The 15,579-nt window shown below is 47.6% G+C and overlaps 1 protein-coding gene and 1 long non-coding RNA gene across 9 annotated transcripts in view; one reads left to right on the forward strand and one right to left on the reverse strand.

Moving 5' to 3' along the window:
• Positions 1–4,245: 4,245 nt before the first annotated feature.
• Positions 4,246–10,584, reverse strand: LOC134740048 (uncharacterized). 2 transcript variants are annotated; one of them, XR_010127305.1, is made up of 4 exons: positions 10,503–10,584; positions 8,095–8,270; positions 7,534–7,638; positions 4,246–7,372 (listed from the first exon to the last, which is right to left on the reverse strand). It is a non-coding gene; the product is annotated as an uncharacterized LOC134740048 (long non-coding RNA). The 2 variants fall into 2 exon arrangements; XR_010127304.1 differs by having other exon boundaries at positions 4,251–7,638.
• Positions 10,058–15,579, forward strand: part of KHDRBS3 (KH RNA binding domain containing, signal transduction associated 3) — a 201,221-nt gene continuing 195,699 nt past the window's right edge. For 2 of the 7 annotated variants that reach the window (XR_010127303.1, XM_054497909.2), the window contains exon 1: positions 10,058–10,575. Coding sequence is in view for 4 of the 7 variants with exons in the window: in XM_054497909.2 (XP_054353884.1) it covers positions 10,488–10,575 (88 nt within the window). In the remaining 3 variants the exon portion in view is untranslated. Of the gene's footprint in view, positions 10,576–10,601; positions 10,805–11,269; positions 11,532–15,579 lie in introns of those variants that run through there. The other 5 variants (XR_010127301.1, XM_054497905.2, XR_010127302.1 and 2 more) reach the window with 3 other exon arrangements.

Below are 15,579 nucleotides of genomic sequence, written 5' to 3' on the forward strand. Positions count from 1 at the left end.
ATCACGTTACATGGTGGGGACAATTTCTCTCTGTTTTGTGGATAAGGAAACTGAGATACTAAAAGATTAAGTAATTAGCCCAAGGACGCAGAGCCTAAAAATGGCAGAGATGGGATTTGAACCCACAAATGCTACCTTGAGAACCTGAGCTCCTAGCCATTGTGTCTACAGCTTCCACAGGGTAGCAGAGGCATAGAAAACACACCACTTTAATGTTCACAACTACCTAGCGAGGTGACCGCTTTTCCTCCCATGATACTGATTAGAGAGCTTGGTTCAGAGTGGCATGTTAACTTGTCCTAGCTCATATGATGAGTTAATGAGAGAGGCATAGAGTGAAATTCCAGGAGAGCCCAGAACCTGCGCTCTGTCTGTGGCACCAAGATGCCTCTCTGTCTCTGGCTTCTCAACCAGAAGCCACCTGTATGCATAACCTGAATGAGGATACCAAACACTGCAGGGAGAAAACATAATTAACCAGAGTAGAAATCCAGTAAGCCAGTGCCAGATATTTCAGGTAAAATTATTTACTACAAGCCAGTGCCAGATATTTCAGGTAAAATTATTTACTACAGCACATTGCAAAAGGGTTTGGTCTTCTTTGCCTCCTCTAGATCTACTCTCCACCTTTTTCAACCTCAGTCTCTATCCTCAGAGGTTTGCCTTTATGGAATACATCAGTTGGGCTCCCCAATCCCTGACTTTGGTTCCAACTCAGCCAGTGGGAGGCATTCACAGGAGATCAGAGGATGGAAGAGTGAGGTCAGGGTGTTTAGTGCCTTGGCTCCTTCCTGGATCTGCCCCTGTTCAGCAGGGCTGGTGTCTTCTATATTCAGCTACAGCTCCTGCTGGAGGCCTGTTCCCGTCTCCACAGCTCTCTCAGGTTCTGACATCTGCTCTTTCCTGACCTCTTTAGGCACAGGATGAGAAGGTCTCCCACTGGTGGCTTAGACGGCCAAACTCTTCCCTTTGTATCTCTTTGCCTTACCCACACCTTATAAATAGCTGTTTATGAAACTCTCTTTAATGACTCCTTTTGAGTGCATCATTTGTTTCCTGCCAAGATTCTGACCAATATATGAAATAATAGGATACAGGAAAGAAAACACAAAACTCACTGTAACATGATAAGAAAAAACTCAGAGGCCAGGCGCAGTGTCTCACACCTGTAATCCCAGCACTTTGGGAGGCCGAGGCAGGCAGATCACAAGGTCAAGAGGTTGAGACCATCCTGGCCAATGTGGTGAAATCCCGTCTCTACTAAAAATACAAAAATTAGCTGGGTGTGGTGGCCTGCGCCTGTAGTCCCAGCAACTGGGGAGGCTGGGGCAGGAGAATCACTTGAACCCAGGAGGTGGAGGTTGCAGTGAGCCGAGATCCTGCCACTGCACTCCAGCCTGGTGACTGAGCGAGACTCCATCTCAAAAAAAAAAAAAAAAAAAGAAAAGAAAAAAGGAAAAAGAAAAAGTTCAGAACAGTTTTTTTGGAAACTATGTGCTGGGGGAAACTGAGTATTTTGTGTGCATTAGTTCATCTCAGCCTCACAATTGGCCTGTGAAATGGTCATAATATTGATCCCACTGTGAGGTTTAGGTTTTCAGTAACTCTCCAAGAGGAAACAAGACCATATCTAGGTGATGCTGGGGTTCACAGTGCATCTGTTCCTGCTCAACAATGAGCAGAGGCATAGTGGGGAGACGAGAGCACAGGGAGTCAGCATCTCAAGAAAGACCTCCAAGCTACAGCTGAGCCCATGGAAATATCTCTGGTGCCTGGAAGAAAGAAACGGCCACAACAGGGGGCACACACCTGCCTTCCATCTAGTCCCTCGCCTGGTTGCTTACAGCTAGTCCCCATCCAGCACTAACTTGAGCCGCAGCTTCTCCCTCAGCCCCCAAAAGGAGGGACTTCCTGCTCACACCACACCTTGCTCTGGCTAGAAGACTCTACTTCTTCCTAGTATCCAGAGTCCACGCAGAAAGGCAGTCCCGTCCTCCTGCCCTCCCTTTCCTGTATGTTCTGGTTCCCTGGGTCATACCTGGCTGAATTGTAAGATGCCATGCAGGAAAGGGAGTTTTGTTTTCTTGAACCAGCAAAAAATGCACAACCCTATTGTTTTATTTCTTTAAAGATTGTGAGTGCCTCCTCCAGATCATCTGAGAATTTGATGGTAGTTGTCCAGTAATAGAGCCAGGAGTTGAACCGGTCATGACAATTGCAGATGCCACCTCAGATAGAGGCTGTCAGTTGCTTCCTAAACATCAATTGTCCTCTATTCCTTACTGAGGAACTCTACTTTTGTTGGAGGATGCGATGTGTCCAGGGAAAACACTATAGTTACCAGTTCTGCCCCTTGCAAATAAGTGTATCCATGTGTGATACAGTTTGGTTAATGATGCTTAAGCAAAAGCCATTTGATGAGGCTTCCAACAAGGAGTCCTATCAGCTGCACAGACTCAACAGGTGCTGAGAATTTTCCCTTTAGCTCTTTCCCTTTTCTTTACTCCTGCCTGGAATCAGGTCATGATGCCCATGGTGGAATGAAGACAGCCCATTTTGGCCCCCCAAGTTTGATGAGGCAGAAAGATCGCAGAGGCATGGCACACTAAGGACATCTTGTAGCTGCTGCCCTGGGCCTGGGCAGCCTACTCTGGGACTTCATGGGGAGGAGGGTAAGACAAGGGTGAGCCTATTTGGTCAGGCACTTACAGGTGGGTTTTCTAATCCACGTCCCAGAATATCTTCTGACTCTCTACTGTCCAATACCAGAGCCACCAGCCACATGTGGCTAATGAGCATTTGAATTGGGGCTCTCATTAGTGAATAATTGGTTTTAATGTTATTTTAATTAATTAAAGTTAAATTTTAAAATAGAAGCAGTGTAAGATTTTTTCCATTAAACACAATTTTATAGTTTGGATAGAACCACATTTTACCTTTCAACCAATGTTGAAAATTTTACATTGGATTGACATGTACTGTAGGTGCAAACTACACATCAGATTTCAAAGACTTAGTCAAAATAAATAAGACTGTAAAATATCATTAATATTTTAAAATTATTGATGATATATTGAAACAGTATTCTGGATATATTGGATTAAATAATCTTATAGAAACTAACTTCATCTGTTTCTTTTCACATTGTCAACTGGCTTCTAGAAAATTTAAAATTAAACATGTGGCTCACATTATTTTGGGACAGTGCTGCTCTACTGATACTGCACCCATTCTGTGCCCTTGGAGTGTCAGGCTCTGTGATAAACACTTTAAATACATTCCACTCATGGAGGTCCTAAAGTAACTGTTTGCAGGGGAGGGGGTAGTACTGCCTTCATTTTGCAAGTGCAGAAAGAGAGGCCCAAAGAGGCTGCCTTGCCCCAAAGCTCCCAGATTATTAGGGGCAGGCGCACAGTGGCATCAGACTCCTTAACTTGTGGCCTCAACTGCTATATGCTCAAGGGTAACTTACTCTTGAGCTGTGCACAGATCATGAGAGTCTGTATATCTAAGTTGCTAATGCTTGCAGACCAACAAGTATGGCTACAAAGACTGAGAGAGAATTTGCTCTCAGGATAAGATTTGCCAGAGGAAGCTGGAGCGTTCCACATGCCAGCTATCATTAGAGGCGTGATAAAGTTGATTGAGGTTGCCCAGGTATAACCAGTAACCCCCATCTCTCCATTAACAACAAGCAATGGATTTTGAGGCATTGTGTCTCCCCTTGGTATAAATCCAGGCATGGTGGTGATGAGGGCTGATATTAGTGGGAAGGCTAGTGCTACGCTAGAGAGACGCCAAAGAATGAAATTCACAGAGACGTTCAGCGAGTTTGCAGTTGAGTTGCCAACAAAAGTTGACTTTGATTTTGAGAAAAAATGTTTCTCTTGTAATTCAGTGATCTAACTTAAGTCCACAATCTCAGCTTTATGTCCATTCTTTTTCCACAGCCATTTTTGTTAAGTTTGTTTCTTCCTCTCTTAACTAAAGAAAAACACAAGCCCAAGCTGGCATTTTTCTATGAGACCTGGATGTGTTCACATTTGCAGTGGACACTAAACACTTTATCACCCCCTTGGTAGCTGTTCGGACACTAAGGGTAACTTGACGCTGACAGAAATATTTTGTTTCTGATTATTTTGCCAAACTCAGATATGTGCAGTTTTGCTGTAAAACATTCAACTAATGTGTACAGAATTGTTTCGTGTGTATCTCTATGCATCCTGACAAGAAATAGTGGACTAGGAGATGGACACAGATATTTTTACTACTGTGGCAATAATGTTTTACATTTTGACAGTGCTTTCCAAATCACAGCATCTTCCAAAGCACCAGAGGTGGTGATAACTTGACGCATTGTTGAAATACAGCAAGTACTTTGGCACTCCAGCATCACATATAACCTTTTAGACCAGGAAGCAAAGGATGGAGGGTTTTTGCTGCATTGAGAAAAAATAATAAAACACATTTCTGTGATGGTTATGTCCAAGAGCTTAGAGCACTTTTCAGGGTTTTCTCTGCAAATCTTTATTGTTCTCATCAGACCTCAATAAAATAGGAAAGAACAACTGCTATTAGCTACCCTTTACAAGCTCAGAAATAGGGACAGAGAAAGCTTTGGATTCTGAAAATATTACCAAGTCAGGCAGTGATGGAGTCAGATACAAGCCCTGTCCCCTCTCATCCTTGGCTGGTCTGTCCCCACCTGCCTGTGTACAGGATGACCAGCTGACCCTGGACACACCAATTCGTGTTATTTTCCATCATTACTTTTTGTGCTTATATTTGAAGTAGAGAAAGACTTCACACTGAGAAACATCCTTCCTTTAAGCTTGCCTTATTTTTTCTCTCTCTCCTCCTATTCTATATATCTTTCTTTAATCTTCCTTTTGTTCTCCTGCCTTATTTTTCTCCATCACATTTGTCTTTCTTCCCCCCTTTTCTTTGTCTTTTTCCTTTTTCACTGTCTTCCACATAAGGTCATCTTTCACCATCCTCCTTCCTAGGATGGAGTTGCAGTCCTATCTGGGGTTTCCTTCTTAAACCCAAGTGGTTATCAACCCCAATGCACTTTGTGGGGCATGTGTTTCCACATGTGGCCACTAGGGGGTGTGTGCACAATATCTGTGTGTGTGGTTTTTTAAATTTTTTTTCTTTTTTTTAAGCTGCAGAAAGAGCCAGGATGGCTCGATTCTCTTGTCAAAGAAGAGAGCTGACGAGAGAAACTGAGGTTTCCATCCACCAAATACTGAGAGGAGGGTATAGATTTGCAGGGCAGATGGATAGAGACAGAAAGACAGGTGTCTTCAGGTATGTGAGTGACTGGATTGAAAGTCTGATTCTATCCATCCTCACATTGGGGGGAGTGTGTTTGTGCGTGTGTGTGTTTGTGTGTGTGCGCACGCGCGTGCATGTGTATGTGTGTGTGTATACGCATGCAAGCATGTGTCCAATTCTCCACTTACTATCTCTGAGTCACTTAAACCTTCTGAGCAACAGTTTCCTCATCTCTAAAAAGTGGTGGCTTGTGACTACCTGAATGAGGGAGATTTTTGGAGCTTGTTTGAGTAAAATACAAGAGAGCCACTCACAGACCAAATAGTCCTTGGTGAAGGCACTCCAGATCTACATGGGGCTTTGAACTGTGTGAAGTCTCCCAACTTTGAAGAGTTGCTTTGTGTCCTCCCCCACTTGTGTCAAGGCTTTTCAGCCACAGTTACAAGTTTTGAAGAAGTATTTCCTGCTGTAACTGACTGGAGTCAGGGATCAGAGTGAACACTCTTATCTTCCTCCCTGACACATAAATGACTGATTTCTAGGTAAGGATGTGCCATCTTTTGGTGCCTGCCTTACATGACAAATGAATTGGCCTCAGATGGCTGGGTAGCAGTGCTGTTCCGGGACTGCATTTTAGGAGACACGGATCCAGAATGAATGCTGAGTGCTTGCTGTGAACTGACCTCTGGACCAGGCACTGGGCTGGGCAGCTGAGCAGGCTCTGAGGACAGTGTGAAGGCAAAGGGGTCCACAGATGACCAGGGCCAGATGTGTTAAGTGTGACCAGGAGCACAAACAATGCTGGTGGAGAGGACGGAGAGTGGAAAAGCTTTAAAATGCACGTGGTGCCTATGTGAGCTTAATGCTTCAGTTTCAACCTCAAAATGATCCTGTGAGGAGGATAGTAAGCAAGGCAGCTGGGGCCAAGCTGAGGTCTCTCTGGCCTTTGGTGCAGTCAGATTAGGACTTCACAGTATGGCACTGCAGAGTTCTGGAGTAACTGGGATAGGATTCACCTTTCTTAAACAAAAGGAAGAGGAAGCTTGTAGTGTAAGCAGCAGTGAGAAGCTTGTAGCGTGAGCAGCAAATATGAAAACTTCCTCATAGACGCACTCCCTACATTTTGTGTCTCCTCTGATGACATCGAGTTGCTGCAGCTGTGTCTGACTTATTGCAGTTAGTGTCATAAAGGCCAGGGACTTGTCTTTCTCTCCCCAGGAGTCAGTAGGTGCAGGAAGAGGAGGCAGGTGTGGATTCTGACAGACAGTGCCATGGCGGTGGGCTGGGGCCACAGGGACTTGCTGTGTTTTCTGAGATGGCCCAGTGTCACTGGCTGGGGTGGGTTTGGGAAGTACCCTTTTGTCTCTGGGGCTGAGAGGCTAGTCCCAGACCTGGATGTGAGAAGAAAGAGCAGCCACAGTTCCTTATTGCAGTGCGGGGCTTCCCGTCCAGACCTGAGCGTCTGGTCAGTCTAACCACAAACTCTGCAGATGGAGTAAGCAGCCCCAGTGCCCTGGCCTTAAGGGCCTTTGGAGAAGTCTGTTCTGTCCATGGCTATGTCCCCTGTATCCAGAGCAGTCTCTGCACATAGTATGTGCTCAGTGAGTACTGGTGTATTCTAGAGAGACCTCTTTCAGCCTGGAAGCCGAAAGACCTGAGTGTGAGTACTACCTGCAGCTGCTTGTAGGAAAATCACCACCTTTCCCAAGACCTGATTTCTCCTTTTCAAAAGAATCAGAGGGTTAGCGCCTGCAGGACGGTGATCTCATGAAGATGAGCAGAGTGTGCAGCATGGCATGGAGGTGCCCCACAGCCAACAGCTCAGCCAGGTTGGTGGGTGGGGACAATTTCCTGAGCATCTCACGGAGACATTCATCTCCCTCCTCCCTGGAGGACCTTGCATGAGCACTCACAGTGCTTGGCACCTGCCCTCTTGGAAGGTTCTCGGAGAAGGAGGGTCTGGAGCAGAAGATTCAGTGCCCTTGCTGTCAGTTTCCCAGTGCATAGCCCTCCTCCACAGCTGCTGGTGGACTGACTCTGCCAGCTCAGATCAGGGAGGGATGAAGAGCCAGTCAGGAGCGTCCCAGATTGCCACCTGGGAAGGCAGAACCAGCAAGGGAGAGAAAGAAGGGTCAGAGAGTCAGGTGGGCCTAGGATCCCCGCTGACAGCTGTGGAGCCTTAAGCAAGGTGGTATTAAACTGCCCCGGGCCTCAGTTTCCTTCTTTGTAAGTGGTGATCAATAGAATTTTCCTTACAGGGTGTTGCGAGGACCATAGTGAATCCGAAGACGTAAACATAGGGCTGGCACTTAATAAAAATAGTGATTCCTCAAGGTCTGGACTGTCACCGGGGCAGATGGTCTGAATGGAAGACACAGAGGGAGAAGAGCTGTTAGAAAAGAGAGTCTAAGCGTTCCGATGAAGCCACTGGGCATCCAGGCCCCATTCTCCTCTTCTAGCCTCATCCCAGACATTCTCTGTCTCCCTTTCCCCCTTTACAAGCAGCTGTCAGGGAACCCTACCATAGAATGTAAGTCCTGTGACACAGTAATATAAGCCAGAGGTGTATGCTTCCCTTCAGTTGTAAAAAGAAAAGACATTGTCCTATGAGTCCCTCCTGTTGCACCGCAGGACTACTGGCATAACCCTGGTTTTGGGGGTGTGGACTGGGAAGCTCAGGCTCTAAGTTAACTAACAAAGCGGCATAGTGAGGCAGGTAGCAGCTAGGATGCAGCCATCCACACTCCTGCCCTTCTGGGTGAGGGTGGTTTGGGAAGTGCCCTTTTTGTTCCTGGGGCTGAGAGGCCAGTCATAGACCTGGGATTGAGAAGAGCAGCACAAGCAGCCTACAAGCCTGACGCTGGGCCCAGGTCAGAAACAGAGGTGCGACGGTCACAGGTCCTTCACTCAGTTGGCCGGGCCGGGGCGAAGCACCATGTCCAGCAGTGAGGAGTCCACAGGTGGGTGTCTGCCCAGCGTCCCTGGAGTTACAGCTGAAGGGAAGGCGAAGGAGGCTCAGAAGGCCCAGAGGACAGCCTTGCAGCCGGAAAAAACCCAAAGCAAAGATCAGCTCAGCATTTCCGATAGGCAGAATGCTGTTTTGGGTATTTCATTATGAGTTAACATATTTATTCTCATGAACTTCTTATGAAATAGGTTTGGTTGTCATCTCCACTTGACGGATGAGGACCCTGAGGTGAAGAAACTTGCCCAAGGTCACAGCTAGTGAGCAGCAGACCCATGATTCCAAATCCAGGCTGTTTAACCCCAGAGGCTTTGCTTTTAACTGTGCTATTTTTCTGCTTCTTGCAAGTTTAGACTGAAGAGAGCCATGAGGAAGACTCTTACTGGGGACTCTGAAATGGCACCTTACCCGGGGGAGGAGTGGAGCCTTGAGAGTGAGGGCAGTTGAGTACTCGGGTCTGGGACTTAGAGCTTCCAAGATTTCTACCACCTCTCACTCCCCTCGGGTTTGTAAAGCTGCCTCCATTTGCACTGGGAGTGCGGGGGCTGCCTGGGGGACTGTGGGGATTGTCCTCAGGCTATTGGCTGGGAGTGGCATGCCACTGACTTATTCCTCCAAGAGACATTTCTAGTACCCTCCATCCCTGCCCCCTGTACTACACGCCGGTGACCTTCCCCCTCAAAAACAAAACTCAAGCTCTGTCCCTGATGCTCATGGTCCACTGAAAACAGAATTACAGCTGTCTGTGAATGACCTCTGACCAAGCTGAGGGGACACAGAGAAGTGACTTGTGACTTGCTTTGCCAGGGAGGTCCTGAGAGGCTGTCCAGGCAAGGTGACATTGAAGCCGGGACTTGAGCTGGGTGTTTGAAGGCAGGAAAAACGGCAGGGCAAGGACTGGAGTCCTTGGCCTTCCTGGGGGACGTTTATTCCACATGCCTCGGGAAATCTGAAATGGCCTTGGAGAGCATTTGCTGGGGGTTGGGGGTGGGCGGAAGGGGACAGAGGGCATTGCCACCGACAGGCGGGGCGTCCCAGGGCCTCTCCCCAGGAGCGGATGAGCTCAGACGCGGCTCACTCAGCTGTGTTCAGGCACAGCCGGTTTATGACCTAAGAGAATGACAACCCAGGAGCAAGTCGGGATGACAAAGACGCCCAGAAGGGCACGCGCTTTTATGTAACCGACCTCTGAGCTGGAGGATCTCAGGAGGTTGGCGCTCTGAGCTCAGGCGCGGAGAAAGGACGGCGCCCCTGCCTTACTCTCTTAAAAATACGAGGGGACAGCAACGCGACATAACTTAGAGAAGTCCAGGGAGCTTTAGAGAGCAGGGCGGTCCCGCTGCTTTTCCCCAGTGCGCGGCTGGGGCGAACTGGGGCGCCCTTCCCAGCTCCAGCTCGACCCTTGTCCCCTCTTCCCAGGATCACTCGCTGGGTGACCTTGGGCGAGCCACTTGAATTCTCTGAGCCCCAGTTTCCCAGTCCGTGCATCTGAAAGGCTGTAAGAGCGTCGTGAGGCTCCCCACTCGACCCTCAGGGCCAAAGGTGGGCGCCGGGCACGCGGGAGGGGCCCTTGGACGCACCCCTTCTCGCAAACGCCGGGTTAGGCAAGGCGGACTCGCAGCGGAGAGCGGCCCCAGGAGGCAGCGCGCGGCGGGGCGCTGGGCGCCAGTGCGCAGGCGCGGCGCGGCAGGGCGGGGCGGCGGGCGCGGGGCGGGGCGGCGGGCGCGGGGCGGGGCGGCGGGCGCGGGGCGGAGCCGGGCGGGGCGGAGCCGGGCGAGGAGGGGCGGGGCCGGCGGCAGGCGCTGGGCGCTCGGCGGGGTGGTTCAGAGTGCTCTGGGCGGCGCGCGGCGTGCAGGTCGCAGCTGTGGCTCGGGTGCTGGCAGGTGCTGGCGGGACTGGCGGGGATCGCCGTGGACTGCCTCAGGGGCGCCGCCGCCCGCCGGGCCCGAGGGCCCGCCTAACCGCGCCGCCCGCGCCCGCTCCTCCTCGGCCCGCGCCCGGGGCGCGGGGGCCGCCGGCGCTGGGCACTCGGCGGCCACCGGGGATCGGGGCTGAGCGGCCGGTTCCCGCCCCCGTGCCGCCGCCGCCGCCGCCGCCACCTCCCAGCCGACCGCCCGGCTTGGCCGCCGCCGCCCCGTCTGGCCCCCGGGTCCGCGCCGCTGGGGGCGCGGGCGGGGTCGGGGGTTGCCGGGCGCCGCCGCCCGTGCGCCTGGAGTCCACGTCTCGGGCCCGGCGGCCGGCGAGCATGGAGGAGAAGTACCTGCCCGAGCTGATGGCGGAGAAGGACTCCCTGGACCCCTCCTTCACGCACGCCCTGCGCCTGGTGAACCAAGGTGAGGCGCCGGCCGTTAACTGCCGGCCGGCGGCGGTTGGGGGCCGGGTGGAAACGCGGGGGTCCGGGGGGCGCCTCCGTACCCTCTGCTGTCAGCGGACGCGGCGGAGACGGAGGCGCGGGTGGCCCCCGGGGTCGTTTGCACGGGGATCTGGGAGGCTGTAGGACACCTAGGGGAAGACCCTGATGTGAATTTTGGGGACTTGGAAGGAGAAGGCTGGGGCGCATGGGTGAGAGTTGAAGGAAATCTTTGGGGACTCGGGGACACCCAGGGGAAACTTCTGGGTGGGGGACAGCGACCATCTGGGGGCTTCGTTGGGGACGAGTTTGAATTATGTCATGGAAGGGGAGCGTGTTGGACTCGGGGAAGTAGGGCGTTTGGTTTGTCTAAGGTACTGGAGAAAAAGCTGGAGGAAAATGGAAGGACTTGAGGGACTCAAATGCAGAAGAGGCGAAGGGAACAGGTGCTTGCATTGTTAGCGAAGTTTGGGGACCTTGGAAGAGGGTTGGGGTCAGACCCCAGCACCTGAGAGGAGAGGAGCTCCATGGTCCCAGGGGAGGAGCCCAGTTCCCCCTCCCAGCCCTTTGTATCTCCTGTGACCAGGCTCCAGCAGCCCTGGCGGGGCAGTCAGCCCTCCCCAGGGGTGGGCAGCCCATGCCAAGCCTTGCAGGCTGGCCCTTGGAGAAGTCAGTAGGGGAGAAGAGGCCGGCAAAAGAGCACCGTTCCGGAGGGCGTTGGGTTGGGTGACCCTCACTGGTGGCTGGCTTGAGGTTCGGAACAGTGGTGAAGGGAGTCCTTGCCATTTTCACACGACTCCAGCCAGCTCAGGGTGTGAAAGGTCCTAGGACGTACTGCGGGTCAGGGATACAGAGGTTTCTGGAGGCACGCCTACCCGGGACAGTGTTCCCCTGGCTTTCTCCTTCTCTGGCTTCCTGAATCATCTGCTGGGATGCACGGTAAATTAAGCCTTCCTTCCCGGGAGCAGTCTTCTGCTTTTCCTGGAATATGTGTTTCAGATGAAGATGGGTGTGGGTGCCACTGGTCTGTCTTTTCTCTGGGAAATGGCAGCAACATGATCTGGTCAGATCTGTTAACCTTTTGCAGGGATTACTGTGCACTGACAGCCTGTGGTTCCCTAGTTGAATCGGATCTGCTGCTCTTAGTGCTCGCCCTGGCTCTTTTATTGTTGGAAGTGAAAGATGAGGCAGACATATTCTATTTGTATATAGATACCTATATTTTAAAACAGTGACCTCCAGTTTTTGCCTGTTTCAGCCAGTTCTTCAGAGTAGAGTGTGTGTGTGGTCGACCGATGGTGGTGGAGAGACTCTTACTGTCTCCAAGAATTTAAGAATATTTGAATTGTTGAACAGAAATAGACTTATGGAGCGCCCTCATTTTATTTTAATTGCAGGCTTATTTTTATTTCTTTAATAAAATGGGCTTGTGAAAAAGTGAATGGGCATGCATTCCTAATTAAAAGAAAAAAATTTAAGTTTTATTTCTATGCCCTCTGAACAGTTCTGCAGTTGAGTTTGTACTCCTTGTGCCTGATGATTTACATGTATCTTTTATTGCCTGCTGGGCTGTCATCTCTGTGAAAGAAATTTATTTGTAACATTGCATGAGATCCGTGGCATTGGAAATATTCTGGACTGTGGACTCAAGTGCATTTTTCCTGATAAAGAAGCTGAATCAAAGTTAGGTTGTACTCAATTAAGGAACAGTTAAACTGAAAGTATAGTGCGTTATCTTATTTTAAAAGTCAGAATTATTTTCTCTGCCATGTTGCCATAATATTGTGTTGCTAAAACGTCCAAAATTCTTTTGGATTCTGTGTTTTTACCAGTGTTAATGGCTTCCAGTTACTTGAAACAGATATTTACTGGGGAAATGTTGCCATTTAGTGTTTTTTAGGTATTAAACTTGATAAACTTACTTTTCATAAAAGTAATTCTTATAAGAAGTATATTTCTCACATGTGAAGGAAGGAGGAGGTGCTGCTCAGAATCTTACCTTACTGTTAATTTAGATTACTTCAGACTGAAACATTTTTCTCTTAAATCACAGGCTGATATTCAGAATGCAGAGCTTTATCATTTAAAATATTAATTACACTCTTATGTAACTCCAAAATTACAAGTGTTTTAAATCTGAAGCTACATGATTGTGAGGAAGCTTTGATTTTAAATCCAACCATCTTGTTATGGGCTATTTTTTCTTATTTAGTTATTTTTGTGTTTGCCTCTAATGCAACTGTGTTTTCAGCAGTTATTCACATTGGAGTTGGTATTTCGGCACTCAATTGTAGAATGGGCCAGCATGGCAAACCTTAGCGTGCCATGTAATAGATATGTTTTATGGTATCTCTAAAGTCTAACAAGGCCTTATGTTTGCATAGTATTTTAAAGTTTCCAAGGCGCTAGTTTCGTCCTCACACTTGCATTCCAGTATATGTTCATGTCTTCTCTTTTCAGAGAGGGAGCTGAGGATCCCAGCTATCTAAGCTTGTGGGCAACTGAGATTTAATTTGAACTCTCAGGTCTTCTGTCTCCGAAGACGTTGTTCTTTCTTATTTTGCCTTCCTAAAATGTTGGAATGAAATACTTCTCACTTGCTGACTTCAAACCCTGCAGAAATCAATATAATTAGTATGAGTGTTTCCAACTGACTTAAATGTATAGGAAATAATATATATCCTTTAGGAAGTTTATCCTGATTTTTACAGAAAGTTTCTGTCTGCACTTGCCTTCTTTGAAGAAGCAAACATTCACGGTAGATTTGTCTTCCAGGATTTTGATGCTGAGGCCAAGAGGCACTTTTGAATTAAAGCCCTCCTGTGACTAGTATATTAGTTTAATAATCAATGCATTATGATAATGAAACAGTTTATAGATGAGGTGTAGTCGTTCTTTAAAAATTCAGTGTTCTTAAAGATTGATCAACTTTCTAACTGAATTACTCTTTTTCTTTCTTGAGCTAGGATGACAATAAGAGATATACTCCTGTCTGGTATACATTGGCTTTTATATTTTTCCAGACTTGTGTTTCATCGTGGGCATTGATTGCTGATTTTATTTTCATTTTACCAGAATAACTGGTTCTCCTCCTCCACCTCCTAAATGAATTTGTTTCCTGAATATTTATTTATTTATTTTTTTGAGACGAAGTTGCCCAGGCTCTGTTGCCCAGGCTAGAGTGCAGTGACACAATCTAGGCTCACCGTAACCTCTGCCTCCCGGGTTCACGCAATTCTCCTGCCTCAGCCTCCCGAGTAGCTGGGACTGCAGGTGTGCGCCACCATGCTTGGTTAATTTTTGTATTTTTAGTAGAGATGGGGTTTCACTGTGTTGGCCAGGCTGGTCTCGAACTCCTGACCTCGTGATCTGCCTGCCTCAGCCTCCCAAAGTGCTGGGATTACAGGCGTGAGCCGCTGTGCCCGGCCTCTGAATTTGTTTCTCTAACAAAATTAGTGGTTAATGTTTATTTGATGTTAAAACTCAGTCAAAGAAAATAGGCTTTGGGATCCCACTCCGGACCCCACCTTGGTGCCTGTTGGGTGAATTGACATTGCAGTTCTTGCCAAGGAGAGGTTAATTGGAGATGAAAGTGGTGTTGCATGTTTTATATTTGCTAGTAGGGGATGTGCTGACTCTTACTAAAAAACATCTTTAGAAATGTCTTATGCATTATAATTTAATCCAAGTCTCTGATATTGGTTTGGATGGTTTTCAATACAAGCCAAGTAACCATTAAATAAGATTACATAACGCTGTATTTTTAATTATCTGATATAATGTATGGATTGGTGGCTGGCTCACTGCCAAGTTACATTTAGTTGTCTTTGATTACAAGAGAAAGTGGAGCAGAGGATTCAAGATTAAGGTGGTCCAGATATGTGTCTAGGTTGATAAAAGTTTTTTGTTGGTATATCAAAATGGTTTTTATATCAGTTTCTCAAATATTACAACTCTTAGCATTACTTAGAATAAATATGGGGGATAAAAATATATTAAGGAAGGATTATTACTTTACTTTATGTACATCTCTTTGTAATCCACAAAACCCAGGGGCTTAAAACTTGATTTTTGGGGACCCCTTTTGGAAAACATTTCGGATTTGCTTGAATGTCACAGACTTGTAAAGTAGAGAGTAAGAATGAGAACTGCAGAATTGTATTTAGGTATGGTGCCTTCATGCTATAGTTTGTGATTTTCTGTTTCATCCAAAGGAGGATGTGATTATTTAGTTTTTAGTTTTTTATTGTTTTTCTTTGTGTTAATCAGTTTTTTTGTTTTGTTTTTTAAGAAAATGCGATCACTCACAGTGTTAGATATGCCATTTCTGAGTTTTATAGAGTGTATTATGATTAAAAGTGACCCAGTGATTGTGAGTTACAGGGTTTTGGTATTGGACATTAGTAACAGGCTTATAGAGAACCTGCCATGCCGGTTCTCTGTGTTGGGTCCTAGGGGTAGGGAGGAAAAACAGTCTGCACTGGTGAGAAGCTCCTGCTCTCCTCTGTGTGCGTTTGAGAATGAATTTTTGGTTTGTAGATGCCCTCTTTCCTAAGGAACATCTTAGTCCTTCAACTACGCTGAAATATTTAGTGATTGGATGGCTTAGATTTACTGTTAATAAATCAGCCTGTGGACATTTTTGAGGCACTTGTTGGTACTGGGTCATGTTTGTAATCTTGATACTAGTAACAGCTCAGAGATGAAGAGGTTATTAGCCCAGTTTTTCAGTTGTAGAAACCAAGATTCTGACAGCTAAAGTGACTTGCCCATGGTGACATGCTTATAATAAAATGTCAGAGTGAAGGGTCAAGCTTTGTTCTTTTACAGGTCCATTGTTCTTTTTACCATGTCCTGACTCTCAGTAACACTGAGAGTCTAAAGGGCTAAGTTACTGGTCAACCTGTGATGTTATAATTAGTGAATGATAGAAGGAGAATGAAAACCCTGGCTTTTTTATGTGCAGTTTGTTTTTCCTCTAGCCTGT

This window comes from Pongo pygmaeus, chromosome 7 (genome assembly GCF_028885625.2).
Source record: "Pongo pygmaeus isolate AG05252 chromosome 7, NHGRI_mPonPyg2-v2.0_pri, whole genome shotgun sequence".
NCBI classification, from domain to species: domain Eukaryota; kingdom Metazoa; phylum Chordata; class Mammalia; order Primates; family Hominidae; genus Pongo; species Pongo pygmaeus.